Source organism: Dasypus novemcinctus, chromosome 23 (assembly GCF_030445035.2).
Source record: "Dasypus novemcinctus isolate mDasNov1 chromosome 23, mDasNov1.1.hap2, whole genome shotgun sequence".
In the NCBI taxonomy this organism is placed as follows: domain Eukaryota; kingdom Metazoa; phylum Chordata; class Mammalia; order Cingulata; family Dasypodidae; genus Dasypus; species Dasypus novemcinctus.
The window spans coordinates 13060334-13077431 of NC_080695.1; the positions used below are offsets into that span (position 1 = coordinate 13060334).

At 41.1% G+C, this 17098-nt stretch overlaps 1 protein-coding gene across 1 annotated transcript in view; it reads left to right on the forward strand.

Annotated features, from left to right (window-relative positions):
• The window catches only part of LMTK2 (lemur tyrosine kinase 2), a 141810-nt gene that overhangs the window by 99473 nt on the left and 25239 nt on the right, over positions 1 to 17098 (forward strand). Inside the window, exons 8-9 of the mRNA XM_004459718.3 lie at positions 15371 to 15455; positions 16755 to 16876. Of these exons, the coding sequence (XP_004459775.2) occupies positions 15371 to 15455; positions 16755 to 16876 (207 nt within the window). The remainder of the gene's footprint in view (positions 1 to 15370; positions 15456 to 16754; positions 16877 to 17098) is intronic.

A 17098-nucleotide genomic window follows, 5' to 3' on the forward strand; every position in this document is an offset into this window, starting at 1 on the left:
GGTTCAGCCTTCCTCTTCCTTCATGGTCCCAAGTTCTTCCAATATCAGCTGTAGGTTAGGATAAGTCTCGTCTCTTTCCTGGGACTCAATTCTTTCTGGGCACAGCTGCTCTGCTCTTTCTACAAGGCCAGCTATAAACTGTCAGGTGAATGGCTTGTGTCTCCCCACCAAGGGGGCAGGGACTCAGTGTCCTACTGATGTGGCCCAATCAAAGCCCCAATAATTTAATCGAGTAAAAGTGAAACCACTGCAGTTAATACAATCTAGTACACCTAGAGGAACAGACCAGTTTACAAAAATAATCCAATATCTATTTTTGGAATTCATAAATAATACCAAATTGCTCCAGTGTTTTTAAACTAATCTATTCCAGTGGGTTTGGTACCCTTTGATTGCTTTAAATTCAGTTATGAGGTCTTTGATTTGACATGGTAAGCTCACTTCAGGGCTTTTTTTTTTAAAAAAGAACAAATAAATTTTATTGTACATATTAATAAAGCATACAATTCATCCAAAGTGTACAGTCAGTATTATTTGGTATAATCACATAGTTGTGCATTTATCACCACAAAAAATTTTAGAACAATTTCATTACTCCAAAAAGAAAAACTCCATACACCTTAGCAGTCCTTCCACAGTCCTAAATAACCACTAATCTAATTTCATCTTTATAAGTTGATTTATATTTACATTTTATATAAATGGAATCATACAATATATAGTATTTTGTGTCTGGTTTCTTTCACTTAGCATAATGAATTTTTTGGTCTGATATTAACATTTCATTATCTGGTTTTTTTTTCAAAAAGAAGTCCTGGGGATTGAGCCCAGGACCTTGTACTTGGGAGGTTTTTGTATGCCTTTAACATGTTGTTTTGTTTTGTTTTATTTTTTAATAGGAGGCACCGGGGATTGAACCTGGGACCTTGTACATGGGAAACAGGCACTTAACCAACTGAGCTATACCTGTTCTTCCTTTAATGTGTTTCTGATCTCACCTATCATGTCTTTTATTCTCATGCACTCTGTTATATTTTTCTATTCAGGTTTTCAAATTCTTTGTGCTCAGTTTCTTCTTTTTTTTTTAGATTTTTAATTTTTATTTTTATTTATTCCCTCTTCCCCCGGCACCCCCTCCCCCCCAGTTGTCTGCTCTCTGTGTCCGTTCACTGTCTGTTTGCATTCTTGTCAGAAGCACGGAGAATCTATCTCTTTTTTATTGCATAATCTTGCTGCATCAGCTCTCTGTGTGTGCAGCGCCACTCCCAGGCAGGCTGCACTTTTTTTGGTGGGACAGCTCTCCTTGCAAGACACACTCCTTGCACGTGGTGCTCCCATATGCAGGGGACACCCCTGCATGGCACAGCAGTCCTTGCGCATATCAGCACTGCGCGTGGGCCAGTTTACCACATGGATCAGGAGGCCCTGGGTTTGAACCCTGGACCTCCCATATGGTAGGTGGATGCTCTATCAATTGAGCCAAATCTGCTTCCCTCAATATCTTCTTGATGTCCTTTATTTCTTTAGCCATATTGTCTTTCAATTCATTAATTTGATTTTGGAAATGTGCATGCATCTTGTTGATTAGTTGTCTCAAATCCTGTGTTTCTTCTGGGGCTTTGGTATATTCCTTTTTGGGGACCATTTCTTCCGTTTTCTTAGTATGGCTTGTAATTTTTTACTGATGCCTGGATGTCTGATTTGGATGTTGAATTTAATCAGATGCTCAGTTTCTCTTTCATAGAAATTAGTGGCAGGAGGCAGTGTGTTACTGCTGTTCTTTGATTTTTGGTCCAGCCTGATCTGGGTCTTTAGGATTGTCCCTTTAGTTGCTCAAATATGGGCCCTGAACCCAGTAATGGGTTGCAGACTTGCTTCTTAGGGCCTTGGGCAGGGAAGTTATAAAGGCTGGAAAAAGCCTCTCTGACTTATTTACTTTTAATTTCCTCACATGCACTTCTTTGATCTGCCAGAAGATGGGGCTCTTTGGCAGCCCTCTCAGTTCATTGCTTGGTTGGAGAGAGTTCACTGCAACAGGGACTGGATCACTGTGATAGGAGATCCTGCCTAGAGGCTAAGAGCCTCATAATTCAGACTTTCTCAGAGGCAGTTCTCCAACCTTTGCTGGCACACCCTCCCTTTTCCCAGGTAGGAAATAATTCTGTTCCTTTCTGTGTCCTCAACAACCAGTCCCAGTCAATAGCGAGGGATATTGAGCGAGTGGGATCTCTTTAACCCTGTGCCAGTTCCCAAGGCAAACAGTTCCCAAGGCCTCCCTTCAGGGCCCGTGGGACATAGCCAACCAAATTTGTCGGTCAAAAGCTGAGTCAGCCTTAGGCTGTGTCCTTCTCTCTCTCCCCTTTCCTGGGAAGGAGGATCCCTCGGGCCCCCTTTGTCTGTAGCTGCCAGACCTAAGGCCTGAGAATTCAGAAGCGTCTTTTGGGTGAGGCTGGATGCCTGCAGTTGCAGCTGCGGCTTCACTGTTCTCCCATCACAGTTCTTTTCTTTTGCCCCTCTCTTTTCTTTGCCATGTCCAGCCTTCCCCTGGTGTCCTAAGCCCTAAAAATTTTTTTTCAGGCCGTTTCTGCCTGTCCTCTAGCTATTTTTGGGGGAGAGGAGAGAGTCACATGTCTTCCTAGTCTGCCATCCTCCCAGAAGTCACTTTGGGGCTTTTGATTGAATTATGTCAGTGAGGCGTGATTCCGGCTGAGTCTCTGCCTCCTTGCTGGATCTGATATAAACAGAGACAAAGAGAAAGACACACACACAGAGGAAGGGGGAGCCACTATATTGATCCTGCAAAGTGAGAGGAAGGACTCCTAGTTTTGCTCACAGCTGAGCTGTGAGGAGAGAAGCCCCTAAGAGGCTCAAATAGCTGAGCCCAGGGAGAGATGAGTCAGATGCCTGTTAGCTTGCACGTGAACTTGGGAAGAAAGCAGAGTAGCCAAGACTGATCGAGGAGGCCTAGAAAGAGGCAAGCCCTGTGCCTGGCTGCCCTCAGCTGAGCACTGGCAGACGAGAGATGTGGAAGGGAAGGCAGAGACCTCGGCAGAGGGTGGCGGCCATCTTTCCTCACTGTGGCTGCTGACTGCAGTGAAAAAGTATCTCAGCTGATGCCTTAATTTGGGTATTTGAGAGCCTCGGAACTGTAAGCTTTTACCCCAAATAAATCCCCTTTATAAAAGCCAACCCATTTCTGGTACTTTGCATTGGCAGCCCTTTGGCAAACTAAAACGATTTCAGTAGAGTGTCAGGATACAAAATTAATATGCAAAAATCAGGAACTGAGGTGGTGCAATTGACAGGGAACTTCTCTCCCCATCAGAGGTCTCCAGGATCGAATCCTGGTGAATCCTAGAGGAGAGAAAATGAGAAGAAAACACAGACAGCAAAAACAGCATGGTAGGAGGAGCGGAAGATGGGAAAATAAATAAATAAATAAATAAAATCTTTAAAAAAAAAAAAAGGAAAAACAAAAATCAGTCGTGTTTCTATACACTGCTAATGAGCAGTCTAAAGAGGAAGTCAGAAAAAAAATTCAGTTTTCTAATAGCGACTAAAGGAATAAAATATTTAGGACTTAATTTAACCAAGGACATAAAGGACCTGTATTCAGAAAACTATAAAACATTGCTGGAAGAAACCAAATGATGATCTCAATATATGGAAGGATATTCCATGTTCATGTGTTGGAAGACTAAATATCATTAAGATGTCAGTTCAGCCCAAACTCATCTACAGATTTAATGCAATCCTGATAAAAATTCTAATTTCCTTCTTTGTAGAATTGGAAAAGCCAATTATCAAATAAAGCTGGAACTAAGGATACTCAAATAGCCAAAAATATTTTTTAAAAAAGAAGTTGGAGGGCTCTTCCAGATTTTAAAGCACATTATCTAGCTAAAGTGGTAAAAACAGCATGGTACTGGTATAAAGATAGATAGATCAATGGAATCAGCTCAAGAGTTTGGAAATAGATGTTCACATCTATCGTCAAGTGATTTTTGACAAGAATATCAAACCCACTTAGTGGGATCAGAACAGCCTAGTCAACAAATGGTGCTTGGAAAACTGGAGATACAATTCAAAAAAAGGAAAGAGGACCTTTATCTCATGCCTTATACAAAATTAATTCAAAATGGGTCAGGGAAAACATTGTCAGTATCTTGTAGTTGGTGTTGGTTTCTTGGACCTTACACCCAAAGGGCAAGCAACAAAAGAAAAAATAGATAAGTGGGACTGCCTCAAAATTAAACACTTTAGTATTTCATATGATTTTGTTAAGAAGGTGAAAACACAGAGCCAACTTAATGGGGTAAACTCTTCGGGAACCGTATATCTAATAAGGGATTCATCTTCCTTATTATATAAAGAGATCACACAACTTAACAGTAAAATGACAAGCAACCCAATTTAAAAATGGGCAAAAGAATTGAATAGACATTTTTCTGAAGTAGAAATATAAATAGCCAAAAGTCATATGATCTGCTTTTAGGGAAATGCAGATCAAAACTAAAAACAATGAGATATCATCTCACGTCATACATAATGGCCATTATTTGAAAAACAGAAAACTACAGGTGCTGGAGAGGATGTAGAGAATAGGAACATTCCTTCACTGTGTATGGAAGTATAAAATGTTGCAGCCTCTGTGGAAGATGATTTGGCAGTTACTCAGAAAACTAAATATAGAACTGCCATATGATCTGGCAATCCCTCTTCTAGGAATATATTCAGAAGAACTGAAAGCAAGACATGAAGAAATATTTGTACACTAATGTTTGTAGTGGCACTGTTCACAATTGCTAAAAGAAGGAAACAACCTAAGTGTCCCATCACCTGATGAATGGCTAAACAAGATGTTGTATATTCATACGATGGACTATTATTCAGCTGTAAGAAGAAATCAATTGAGGAAGCACATGCCAACATGGAAGAACCTTGAGGATATTATGTTGAGTGAAATAAGCCAGACACAAAAGGACGGATATTGCATGGTCTCACTGATATGAACTAAATAAAATGAGTGGACTTAAACAGTCTAGTAGACTTACAGAATATGGGATGAGTAGGGGTAGATGATGCTAGAGGTATGTAGAATGGTCAATAAGGTCAAATATAAATATGGGGTAATGGTTAGACTTCACAGTTACACATTAAAATTGAATGTAACAAACACTGTTGATTTATGGATGTGATTGTGGGTGAAATGAGTAGTCTAGGGAGATCATTGTCAGTTGGAGGACAGCTGAAGGATAAATATTGGGAATATATAGTGATGATTTGGTCAGTAGATGAGACTTGTGGTTAATATAAATACAGGGAAGTTCTACAGGATCTTAAGAATGTGGTGATACATGGGAAAAATAAAACAAATAATTTATAGATTATAATGAAAAACATTGCAATATTTTTGTAGCAAAAGCAAAGTTGGTACTATATTAATGCTAAGATAAGAAACAAGAATATGACTTTGTGAGGAAGCGGATTTGGCCCAATGGATAGGGCGTCCGTCTACCACATGGGAGGTCTGCAGTTCAAACCCCAGGCCTCCTTGACCCGTGTGGAGCTGGCCCACGCGCAGTGCTGATGTGCGAAGGAGTACCGTGCCATGCAGGGGTGCCCCCGGTGTAGGGGAGCCCCATGCGCAAGGACTGCGCCCCATAAGGAGAGCTGCCCAGCGCGAAAGAATGTGCAGCTGCCCAAGAATGGCACCGCACACACGGAGAGCTGACATAACAAGACGACACAACAACAAAAAAAAGAAACACAGATTCCCGGTGCTGCTGATAAGGATAGAAGTGGTTGCAGAGGAATGCACAGCGAATGGACACAGAACCGACAACTGAGGCGGGGGGAGAGAAATAAATAAAAAATAAATCTTTTAAAAAAAGAATATGACTTTGTGAGATATTAAATCATTAAGATTTTTTTTCACTTCATTTTTTTTTTTTTCATTATTTAGGAGACCTTGACTGTATCATTTAATCTGTGTTCATCTGTGTATTTTTTTGAGCACTAGAGGAACAACTGAGTTAGCTGTTGGAATTAGATAAGATAAAAGTGCCAGGACAGAACTTTTTAGGAGTAATGCTTTTATAACTTGTTGACCTGCCTTTTTCTGTTGTTATATATTTTTTTAATTTGAAATAAAGTTATTAAAAAAAAACCTGCAACTTATTTTATTTTTTTAATTTCTCTCCCCTTCTCCCTCCTCCCCCGCCAGTTGTCTGCTCTCTGTGTCCATTTGCTGTGTGTAGTTGCTTCTAGCCTTATCAGTGGCACCAGGAATCTGTGTTTCTTTTTGTTGCGTCATCTTGTTGTGTCAGCTCTCCGTGTGTGTGGCGCCATTCTTGGGCAGTCTGCACTTCCTTTCGCGCTGGGCGGCTCTCCTTACAGGGCATACTCCTTGCGCGTGGGGCTCCCCTACACTGGGAACACCCCTGCGTGACAGGGCACTCCTTGCGCACATCAGCACTGTGCATAGGCCAGCTCCACAAGGGTCAGGGAGGCCCGGGGTTTGAACTGTGGACCTCCCATGTGGTAGGCGGATGCTCTATCCATTGGGCCAAGTCCGCTTCCCTGCAACTCTTAACATCATTTTGATTTCACAATTAAAATTTTGAAATTTTCCTTAAACAGGCTTTGGAATCAAATTTGAGTTTAGAGCCTACAGGCATTCAATAAGTGTGTGTGGAACGAAGGCACAAGCATTCCTGGAGCAGTTATTTACCTGGGCTGGCCTCAGGTTCTTAGCAGTGAAATGGTGATCATAGTGCTGAAGGCGTTTATGTTTGTTTTTTCTCTTTCTTTCCTTCTTTTTTTTTTTTTTTTTTTTTTTAGGTACTGGGGAGGCTGGGGATTGAACCTGGAACTTGTATGTGGGAAGCTGGTGCTCAACTATTGAGCCACATCATCTCCCCTGAGTTTGTTTTTTCATTTGTTTTGCTTGTTGTTGTGTTGTTTTGTTTTTTTTTAAGGAGGCACTGGGAGCTGAACCCAGGACCTCTCCTGTGGGAAGCAGGCATTCAGCTGCTTGAGCCACATCTGCTCCCCGTGCTGAAGTCTTTAGGATTGATAATGTAGGAGCGGATGTGGCTGAAGCGATTGAGTGCCCGCTCCCTCATGGGAAGTCCTGGATTTGGTTCTGGTGCTTCCTGAAAAAATGAAAACATAAAACAAGCAAAATAAAAAAAAACAACTCAGGGAAACGGATGTGGCTCAAGTGATAGGGCCTCTTCCTACCACACGGGAGGACCTGGGTTCGATCCCTGGGGTCACCTGGTGAAAAAGAAGAAGAGAAAGCATGCCAAGTGCCTGTGCAGCAAGCCCACGCAGTGAGCCAGTGCCCGCACAAGTGAGTCACACAGCAAGATGATGATGCAACAAAAGAGACATGAAGGGGAGAGTCAAGGTGAAGTTCAGCAGAAAAGAGAAAGTGAGGTGGTGCAATTGACAGGGAATCTCTCTCCACATCAGAGGTCTCCAGGATTGAATCCTGCTGAATTCTAGAGGAGAAAGACGAGAAGACAAAAAGAGAAATAGATACAAAAGATCACATAGCAAATGAACACAGACAGCAAAAACAGCAGGGCGGGGGATGGTGAGGGGAAGAAAAAATAATAAAATTGTAAAACTATTAAAAAATTTTTTTCTTAAAAAAACCAACTCAGAGAAGCCAGTGTGGCTCAGTGGTTGAGCACCGACTTCTGACATAGGAGGTCCTGAGTTCAATCTCCAGCCCCTGATACCTAAAAATAAAAAATTTTTTAAAAAGATTGATAATGTAGGATGAAATGATATTCTAGAGCTCCTTGTTCACTGTCTTTCCTGGTTAACAAGCAGGAGAGGAAGGACAGGCAGGAGGATTCCAGAAAGCACCGTAAGCCTCTGTAATAACAATCAGTATGGTTTTTGCAAAGGAAAAAAATCATAGATGGTACAAAGTATGAATTAAAGGTGAATTCGATATATGACAACAAGTGGCAAGTCAAATCGTGGTAAAAGGAGTGCTTGTTTGGGAAGCGGACATGGCTCAACTGATAGAGCATCTGCCTACCATATAGAGGGTCCAGGGTTCAATACCCAGTGTCTCCTGGACCATGTGGTGAGATGGCCCATGCACAGTGCTGCCACCCGCAAGGAGTGCTATGCCAGGTGCAAGAGTGCACCCCGCAAGGAGAGCCGCCCCATGTGAGGAAAAAAAAAGCGCAGTCTGCCCAAGAGTGGCGCCTGGCACCACACACGGAGGGCTGACACAGCAAGATGATGCAACAAAAGAGATGCAATTTCTCTGTGCTGCCTGATAATGCAAGCGGACACAGAAGAACACAGAGAGAATAGAAACAGAGAGCAGACAATGAGGGGGAAGGGGAAAGAAAGAAAATCTTTAAAAAAAAAAAAGTTTATTTATGAAATATTGGCACACTTATTCATCTGGAAAAAAAATTAAATTGGACCTCTTCATCATCCCATGTATAAAAATAAAGACTTAAGAATTAAATAAGATATGAGAAAACTCATCCCAGGGATGAGTGAGACCTTGTTAACTAAGACAGGAACCCCAGGAGTTATAAAAGGTGGATATGGCTGATTATATAAAAAACGAACACTGAATAGCAAAAAATACCATTAATAATGCCAGTAGACAGCAGAGTTGGGAGGAAATACCTGCAATGCACATAGCACCTAAAGGACTACTATTTATCCTATATAGAGAGTTTCTGAAATTGACGAGAAAATGACAGCCAAGGAAAGAATGAGCAAAGAATAGAAAACATGTTCAAATTCCAATATAGGTGTGAACATACAAAGTAAAGTAACAATGAGACTCAGAAATAAAAGGAACAGCTACATCTGTTGCTAGTGGGGGCAGAAATTTTTTTCCTATTGTATGTATGTCATAGATTACCTACAGATTAGTACGGTTTTTCAAAAAGCCATTGTGGGATATCTATACAGTTAAGAATACCTGTTCCAGGAAGTGGATTTGGCTCAACTGATAGAGCATCCGTCTACCATATAGGAGGCCCAGGGCCTCCTGACCCATGCGGTGAGCTAGCCCACGTGCAGTGCTGATGTGCGCAAGGAGTGCTGTGCCATACAGGGGTATCCCCCGTGTAGGGGAGCCCCAGATGGAAGGAGTGCGCCCTGCAAGGAGAACCGCCCTGTGTGAAAAAAAGCGCAACCTGCCCAGGAGTGGTGCCGTGCACATGGAGAGCTGATGCAGCAAGATGACGCAACAAAAAGAGACAGATTCCTGGTGCTACTGACAAGAATGAAAGTAGACATAGAAGAACACATTGTGAATGGACACAGAGAACAGACAACAGTGGGGAGAAATAAATAAAAAATCTTTAAGAAAAAAAAAAGCATACATGTTCCATTTAGTCCCAGTCCTGGAACTCAGTCCCATAAGTATAAAATACTATAACTTAAGAATGTAAATTAGAAATCTTTATTTCATCATCACTTGAAGTGGTGGCAAAAAAGGAAGAAAGAGAGAGAGAGACAGACAGAACTCAGATTCCTGTTTCCAGCATCCAAGAAAATGTATGCCAGAGGGAACTAGAATAAATTAAAGTACATCTGTACTGTGAAATATTACGCAACTGTCTTGAAGATTTAGAACTGCCATATTACTTGACTTGGACGGATTTCCATGCTCTGATATTGTTGAATAAGAAACATGCAGAGAAGCAGGAACAATATTTCATTTTTGTAAGGCAAATGCACCGTAATCCCCTTATTTGTATGTGTGTGTGTCTTTGTGTGTGCGCTGTGTATGTAAGTATGGGAAAATATGGAAAGATTACACCTACCAGTGTACTGATACATGTTATCTAGAGTGGATGGAAAGGGAAGGAGGAAGACCATTAAAATAAACTTTTAAAAGAATAAATTCTGCACTTAAAAAACACCCTCCAAGCCCAGATTCATATAACCAAGCTCGTGCCAAGTGTTGTATGTGTGTGTGTGCACGTGTAAGACTAGGAAGGACAAGACTGTAGTTTGAGGGGAGCAGATGTAGCTCAAGTGGTTGAGCACCTGCTTCCCATGTACAAGGGCCTGGGTTCATCCCTGGCACCTCTTTTTTTTTTTAAAGATTTATTTATTTCTCTCTCCCCCCTCCCCCCCCCCCCCGCAGTTGTCTGTTCTCTGTGTCTATTTGCTGGGTCGTCTTTGTCCACTTCTGTTGTTGTCAGCAGCACGGGAATCTGTGTTTCTTTTTGTTGCGTCATCTTGTTGTGTCAGCTCTCCATGTGTGCGGTGCCATTCCTGGGCAGGCTGCACTTTCTTTCACACTGGGCGGCTCTCCTTACAGGGCGCACTCCTTGCGCGTGGGGTTCCCCTACATGGGGACACCCCTGCGTGGCACGGCACTCCTTGCGCGCATCAGCACTGCGTATGGGCCAGTTCCACACGGGTCAAGGAGGCCCGGGGTTTGAACCGCGGACCTCCCATGTGGTAGGTGGACGCCCTAACCACTGGGCCAAGTCCGCTCCCCACAGGTACCTCCTAAAAAATTAAAAAAAAAAAGACTAACTTTTGTTGTCAGGGAGAAGAAAACACAAAGGTTTGGGGATTTAACTCAGTTTAAAATTGTAGTATTTATGTTGTATTCAGTGTTTCAAATGTTCTGTTTTTCTACATGGCTCTAGGCATTATGGTAAAATCAGTTCTCTGGAATTCCTGGTGAAAACGGTAATTGTGTTTTTAAGCCAGTAGGTTTAGCAATTGGCCAAATGCATGTGCATCAAACATGCTCACTCCAGCAGGACTGTGGCTTTCTTTGACCCTGCGCTGACATAGTCTTGCAGACTAGGCTTGGGTGGGGGACTTTTCTGATAGGTAGTAATGTTTGGCAAGAAGGCTGGTATTTTGCCTGGCCTCTCAGAAACCAGTGAGTTGATCATGGCCCATTTCCCGGGTTTGTGGGTCTGAGGCAAGGAAGACCAGCAGACCCACGGGTCCACTACAAACACCACTGCTGAAAGTGTGGTCGGGAAACCAGCCGTCTTGGTGGACTTGTTAGGAATGCATGTTCTCTGGCCCCCCGTGATTGAACAAGCCCTCCAAGTGACTCTGAGGCTCACTTAGATGTGACAGTCACTGCTCTGAAGAGTCGAGTTTTGTTACTTGCAGCTTTATTTGATCCTAAGTTTAGACATTACTAAATGGACAGGGCCAGAGGAGCCCTCTCAAGGACTTCTGGGAGTGTCAGCCAGAACAGAGTGTCGAGTGATGTCTCCCTGCTTTGACCAGCCTGAAGGTCAGTGTCTTCTGGCACTGTGCAACCTCTGGACACTCCTGTCAGCTTGCGGCTGCGTGCATGTGCAGCCCAGTAGTTGGCCATAAACAGGACTAAGAGGAACTGTCATGCAGGTGCCTGGGGCGCCCTCTCTGAGCTGCTCCCCCTCTCCTGCCACGCAAATCCCAGCCTCGCTAGCAGCCTGAATGGGGATCCCTGTTTCCGTCATCTAAGCAGGCTGCTACTTGCTGTTTGGAATCCATCTCTCTACCGCAGTTTGGAAAGCAACCCTAAACAGAGAGCTGGTGTGCGTGTGGTGCTCATCCCTGGTATTTCCCTTCTGTGTGTTGTCCAACACCCGAAAACTGCTGCTTTTTATATTTTGCCCAGTTGTATGGCTTTTTGCAGTGGGAAGATAGTCCAGGACCAGAAGTTAAGATCCATATGGGCCTGATGAGCCAACTCATCAGCTCTTGCCCAGTGGGAGAAAACGTCATCATTGTATTACCAGCCCTTGTTGAATAGCTTTTACCCTGATATGCAGTGGGTGCTCAATAAATGTTTTTTAATGAGAGTAGTCTCATCCACCTAGTAAAGGCTGACAGGGGTGAAAGCTGTCAAACTAAGTTGCCTCTTAGTGCCTTATCAGAATCCTCTCCGTTTAATCTTCTAATCTTCTACTTGTACTTCTTTGAACTACATCCCTTCTTAGAATGATAGGTGACATCAGTTGTGATTTTCTTTTAAAAATTACATGGCTGCCAAGAGCAGTGTGGTGTGCTGAACACAGAGAGACTTTGGAATTCAAGTTGTTAACTCACTTATTAACTTTACCAATATAAGCCTTGTTACTTAATCCTTCTGAGCCTATTTCTTCTATAAGGTAGGGATAATCTTTACCCTCAAGGGCTGTCCTAAAGATTGACTAAGGTGATGTATGCCACGCACCTAGAAGAATATTCCGTAAATGTTATTTTGCTTCCCATTGGTTACTCTTTTTTATTATTTAAACCAGGAATTCAGGTTTCTCCAGGAAAGCGTGACAGAAGTAGAAATGTGGATTATTTTGAAAATGGCTTCAGCCATGTTCTGCTGTTTCCATTATCTCAGTCCTTCTGAAGATGAGTAAACTCCAGTTCTAGTGTGAATTAAGAACAAGTCATAAAAACAAACAAACAAACAAAAAAGAACAAGTCATGGTGCTTCCTTGTGAACTGAAATGTGAGGATCCTACTTCCTTGTATCTGTCAGCACGTCCCCCAGCCTTGAGTCGCATGAAATGGCCCACAGAGGAGTAGCTGAGTGCAGCCAGATGGCGGTGACAGCCAGAGCGCCTTTCAGGGCGTGTCCTGTGGCAGCCTTGTTACTGGACCTGTTTTTCAACTTGAGGGGAGAATAGACTGGGTATATGTTTGTGTTCCCTGACCCAAACCAGCCACTGACGTCAAGAGTCACCTCTCTTGTTCAGAAGTTCCACCTTCGTGTTTTTTGTTCTTCAGCTTGCCATGTTACTGGGTTTCAGGGAAAAATTTTTTAAGCCAGTTTTGAACTGGATTATATCATTACCTTGAATCTGTGTACCACTTTAACATTGCTAAACACTTCATATATATTTTCATTTTACCCTTATAACAACCTGTGAGTTAGCTATTACAGGTGCATTTGCTTTTTTGGGATTTTGGGGAGAGGAAACTGAGGCCTTGACATGTCCAGTGGCTTGCCCAAAGTCACCCAGTTGTTAAGTAGTGGAGTCAAGACTAGGTCCCAGGTCTTCTGAGTTTGTCCAGTGCTTTTTCCACAGTTCTGCAGTGACTGTGTTTGGGGTTGAGGTAGGGAGCAGATTTATAAGATCCCCATGGTCAAGTTAACTGTATTAAAGTTTTACAGTATCCTTTATAATGACAGCCAGAGACCTCTTACATATGATTTTTCCACTTTTTACTTAACCTTCCCCTTTCAATATATCTAAAGACCTACACTGAACATTCGTAAGGGGACAACTGAGAAGAGGAGGGGAACAGATGGTGCCAGGTGCCCTGAGAAAGGCTAGAGGGTGAGCAGGTGTTCTGGCAGTGCCACAGCCAGCCCCAAGCTGCTGTCCCAGGCTTGAAGATCACAGGGTCAGGTGGGTGAGTGTGCAAGTCCTGTTGGAATGCTGACAGGCTGCTGGGGAGCAGTTCTTAGGGCAGGTCTTGGGAGGGAGATGTTGGGAAGCTTTAGACGGAGCCGTTTTAGAGATCCTAGAAAGGGTCACTAGTGGTGATCAGGAACAGAACCTCAGTTGGCAAAACCCACATCCCTGTCCAGCTGCACCTGTTAGTTTGGTGGGATAAAGCTGCCTTACTTAAAGCATTTTCATTTTTTTGCCCTCGCATGGCATGTCCATTATTTACTGCAATAATAATGTAGTGTCATTCATGGCTATTGACAGTTAAAGTATTAAATTACTATAGTATTTGCCTATATTTTTAAAATGACAATATTTTACTTTGTAAACTTAGCAAAGTTACTTCACTTCTCTGTGCCTTGCTTTCCTTATCTGTAAATGGGGTAATAATGGTCCCACCTCATGGGGTTGTGGTGTTTAAATTAATGAATACCTGCAGAGTGCTTGGAGAAATGCCACGTGTGTGCTCAGCAGTTACTTACGAGTAAGAACAGCCATTATTAGGTCGTTGAATCCGCGTCACTAGGTACCACGCTGTTGCTGCAGATGTTGAGTTCTGTTTCCCCTGTCCTGACCCTGCGTATGCATCTTTGGTTTCATGTTCATTGGTAAACGGTAAACCTAAGGAGCTGACGCTGGTACCTCAGAACCACTACTCAACGTAACTGTAACTGGCGGCGGGGGAGTGGGGTGGTGTTTCCACCTGGTTTCAGTGGTGTCTCCCTGAAAAATGCCATTTGCCATAAAGCTTTTCAGAACAGTGAAGTATAGGTGTTAGTTTAGTTAGTTTAATTCTTATATTTTTCAATTGTTAGGGAGTTGAAAGCATTGAGAATGTTCAAAATACTGACCAGATGGTTAATATTTAGGATACTTAGAATTTTCTGCCATTTAAACAGTTCTCTGCCTTTGTTTTTTCATCTGTAAAATAGAGATACCTTGTTATAATAAACTTTATATCTGTGTTAGTTGCTATCATCATATCTGAATTATTATGTTTCTGACAAGTGAGCTTTGGAAATTAAAATCTTGAGAAAAAAATTTTAATAATTTAAGTTTTTGGTCTTCTATAATCATATAAAGACAAACATTTTAAATTTGACACTATGGAAATTCAATTTTTGATAACTGGCTTAAATATAAATATACATATTTATATTGATTAATTGATTAATCAGTTAATTTTTAAAACCAATTAATTTTTAATCAATTGGTTAAAAATATTCTGAGGGCCAAAGTCAAAATGCAAAACATTTAATCTGTTATCTGTATTAGAAGTATCTTTAGAAAAAGTAGCTTTTATTTGTCAAATTGTGTATTTTGGAAAATTAATTTATTCATAAGATAAATTATTTAAGTAAATCATTTTAAATCCCCTTGAAAATATGCTTTTTCCCTACCCTGTAGAGAGGTGGAGTTTGGAAGAAAAAAGTAATTTGGAAAGGACCTGATTATAAAGCTTGCCTATCTTTGTAAAGTGGGGGACATAAACATTTTTAATGATATAGATATTTTGGGGTGCTTAAAGTTGTAACTTTATTAATCTTATAATAAATAGATTACTACTTAGACTGTTACTTTAAAAAGTAGGTTATTGTAAAAAAAATTTCAAACAATATAACCAAATAGTATTTTAGAATTTTTTCATGGTCACTCTTTTAAAAAGCAGGAAATGGGCCATAAAATCTGGGTTTAATGTGGAATAAGGTACTGGTATGATCAATTTTTTAACCATAGCATTCATAGTTCTTTGTTAAAAAAAAAAATCTGATCCTCTCCATTATTTACTTGGGAAGATGATGCATAATGCTTTTCTATGAAAAAGATTTTTAAAACATTAAATAATATACTATTATTACTAGAGAAAGCCTTTTTCCATTGTAGCTTCACATAACGTCCTTCTTCTTGTTGCTCCCTTGTCCTTGTGTTCACGTCCCTCTCTCTGTTTTTAGTGATTTGGCCCTGCGGAACTGTTTCCTTACCTCTGACTTAAATGTGAAAGTGGGGGATTATGGAATAGGCTTCAGCAGGTACAAGGTAAGCCACAGGTTTAAGTGTTATTCCTCCTTCCTCTGATTTAATTTCGTAGTCATGATGTTGTCATGTGGATCTGTGTTCCATTTGTGGAAGAGAAGGGTAAGAATCTTGGTCCTCATGCCTTTTTGAAGAGCAGTTTGTTCCAGTTATTTTAATGGTAATGGTGGCGTCTGATGTGTAGTTTGTCTAAATCAGTGGCTTTATGCCTGAGGTTTTGTAACAGCTTTCCAAATATTTGTTAAAAAAGACAGTGTAATTGTTGTAGTCTGATGGTATATGATAAATGTTAGTATGAACATATGTGCCATTACTATTATTACCCATATAATATACCTATCATATAAATATATCTCTGTTACATGTTCAGTAAAATTTCAGATAAAATTTAGTTAGCTTAGAAGTTAGGTTTTTAAACAATGTGATAAATATATCCTCAAAGAAAAAAATGCGAAGCCAGTGGCTTATTCATCTGTGTCTTTGTGTAGCCCCAGTGAAGGCGGTAGCGTGAAGGAGGTCAGCATGGGATTGTCCTAGTCCACCTACCCAGGAAACCTTGGATGAGCCCCTTGGCCTCCATTTCCTGAGCAGTAGCATGAGGGTAATATCTGTTCTATCTTAACAGTTGTTATGAGGACCAGATGGGATAATATTTTCAAAGTACTTTTTAACTAAAAAATATGCAATGGTAAGTTGCTTGTTTATCTATAAAATACCTCCAGCCTCAAGCATTTGCTGTGTACCAAGTACTCACTAGGAAGTGCTTGCCTGCATTATCTCCTAATCCTCATGGCAAAGGCAGGAAGGTATTGTATTATCCTTTTACAGATAAAGAAGAAAGCTTAGTTTATTGTTGCTTGCCAGAGTCGCTTGCCAGAGTAGCTGGTAGATGGTAGAGGGAGAACATACAATAACAGGCTGTCATGTTCTAAAGGTTGCACTGTTAGTCATTAAACGTCACCACTTCCCTGTTGAATGCAGAAGACCCAGTATATTTTTAAAAAACGTTTTGCTTAGAGCCTGTGTTCTATGCATTAGACACAGTGTACCTCATTTTCCAGGAAGGGTGAGTTAGCAAGGATTCATGGCTCTGAGACCAGCTGATGAAGCCCAGAGGCTTCAGAGAAACTCGTAACCTATCTTCTGCTGAGAAAGTCTGTCTATTTGGCCACTTTTTTTTTTAACCCCCTGATGTGTTTTTGAGTTGGGTTTGGATATTCTGAGAATGGCCTGGAATTAAATCATTAAACTCACTAAAAGTATAATTCTGTACAAAATTCTATATGCTTCTTAACAAAACAGGAGGATTATATTGAAACAGATGATAAAAAAATTTTCCCTTTGCGATGGACTGCTCCAGAATTAGTAACCAGCTTTCAAGACAGATTACTAACTGCGGATCAAACTAAGTATAGTAATATCTGGTATGTATTTATTTACCATTTTATTAGGATTTTATTTAGCAAAGTGCTAATTTCTTTGTCCTTGAGTGTTTTCTTAAGGGAAAGCAATTGCATAAGCTGTAGGAACAAAAGAGTGCCTGATAGTGTGAGGAAAAAAAATTCAATGACATCATAGCAATTATCACAATTGAGATTTAAAAACTCACTCTTAGAATACTGCCTCACTTACCCATTTGAGAGTAA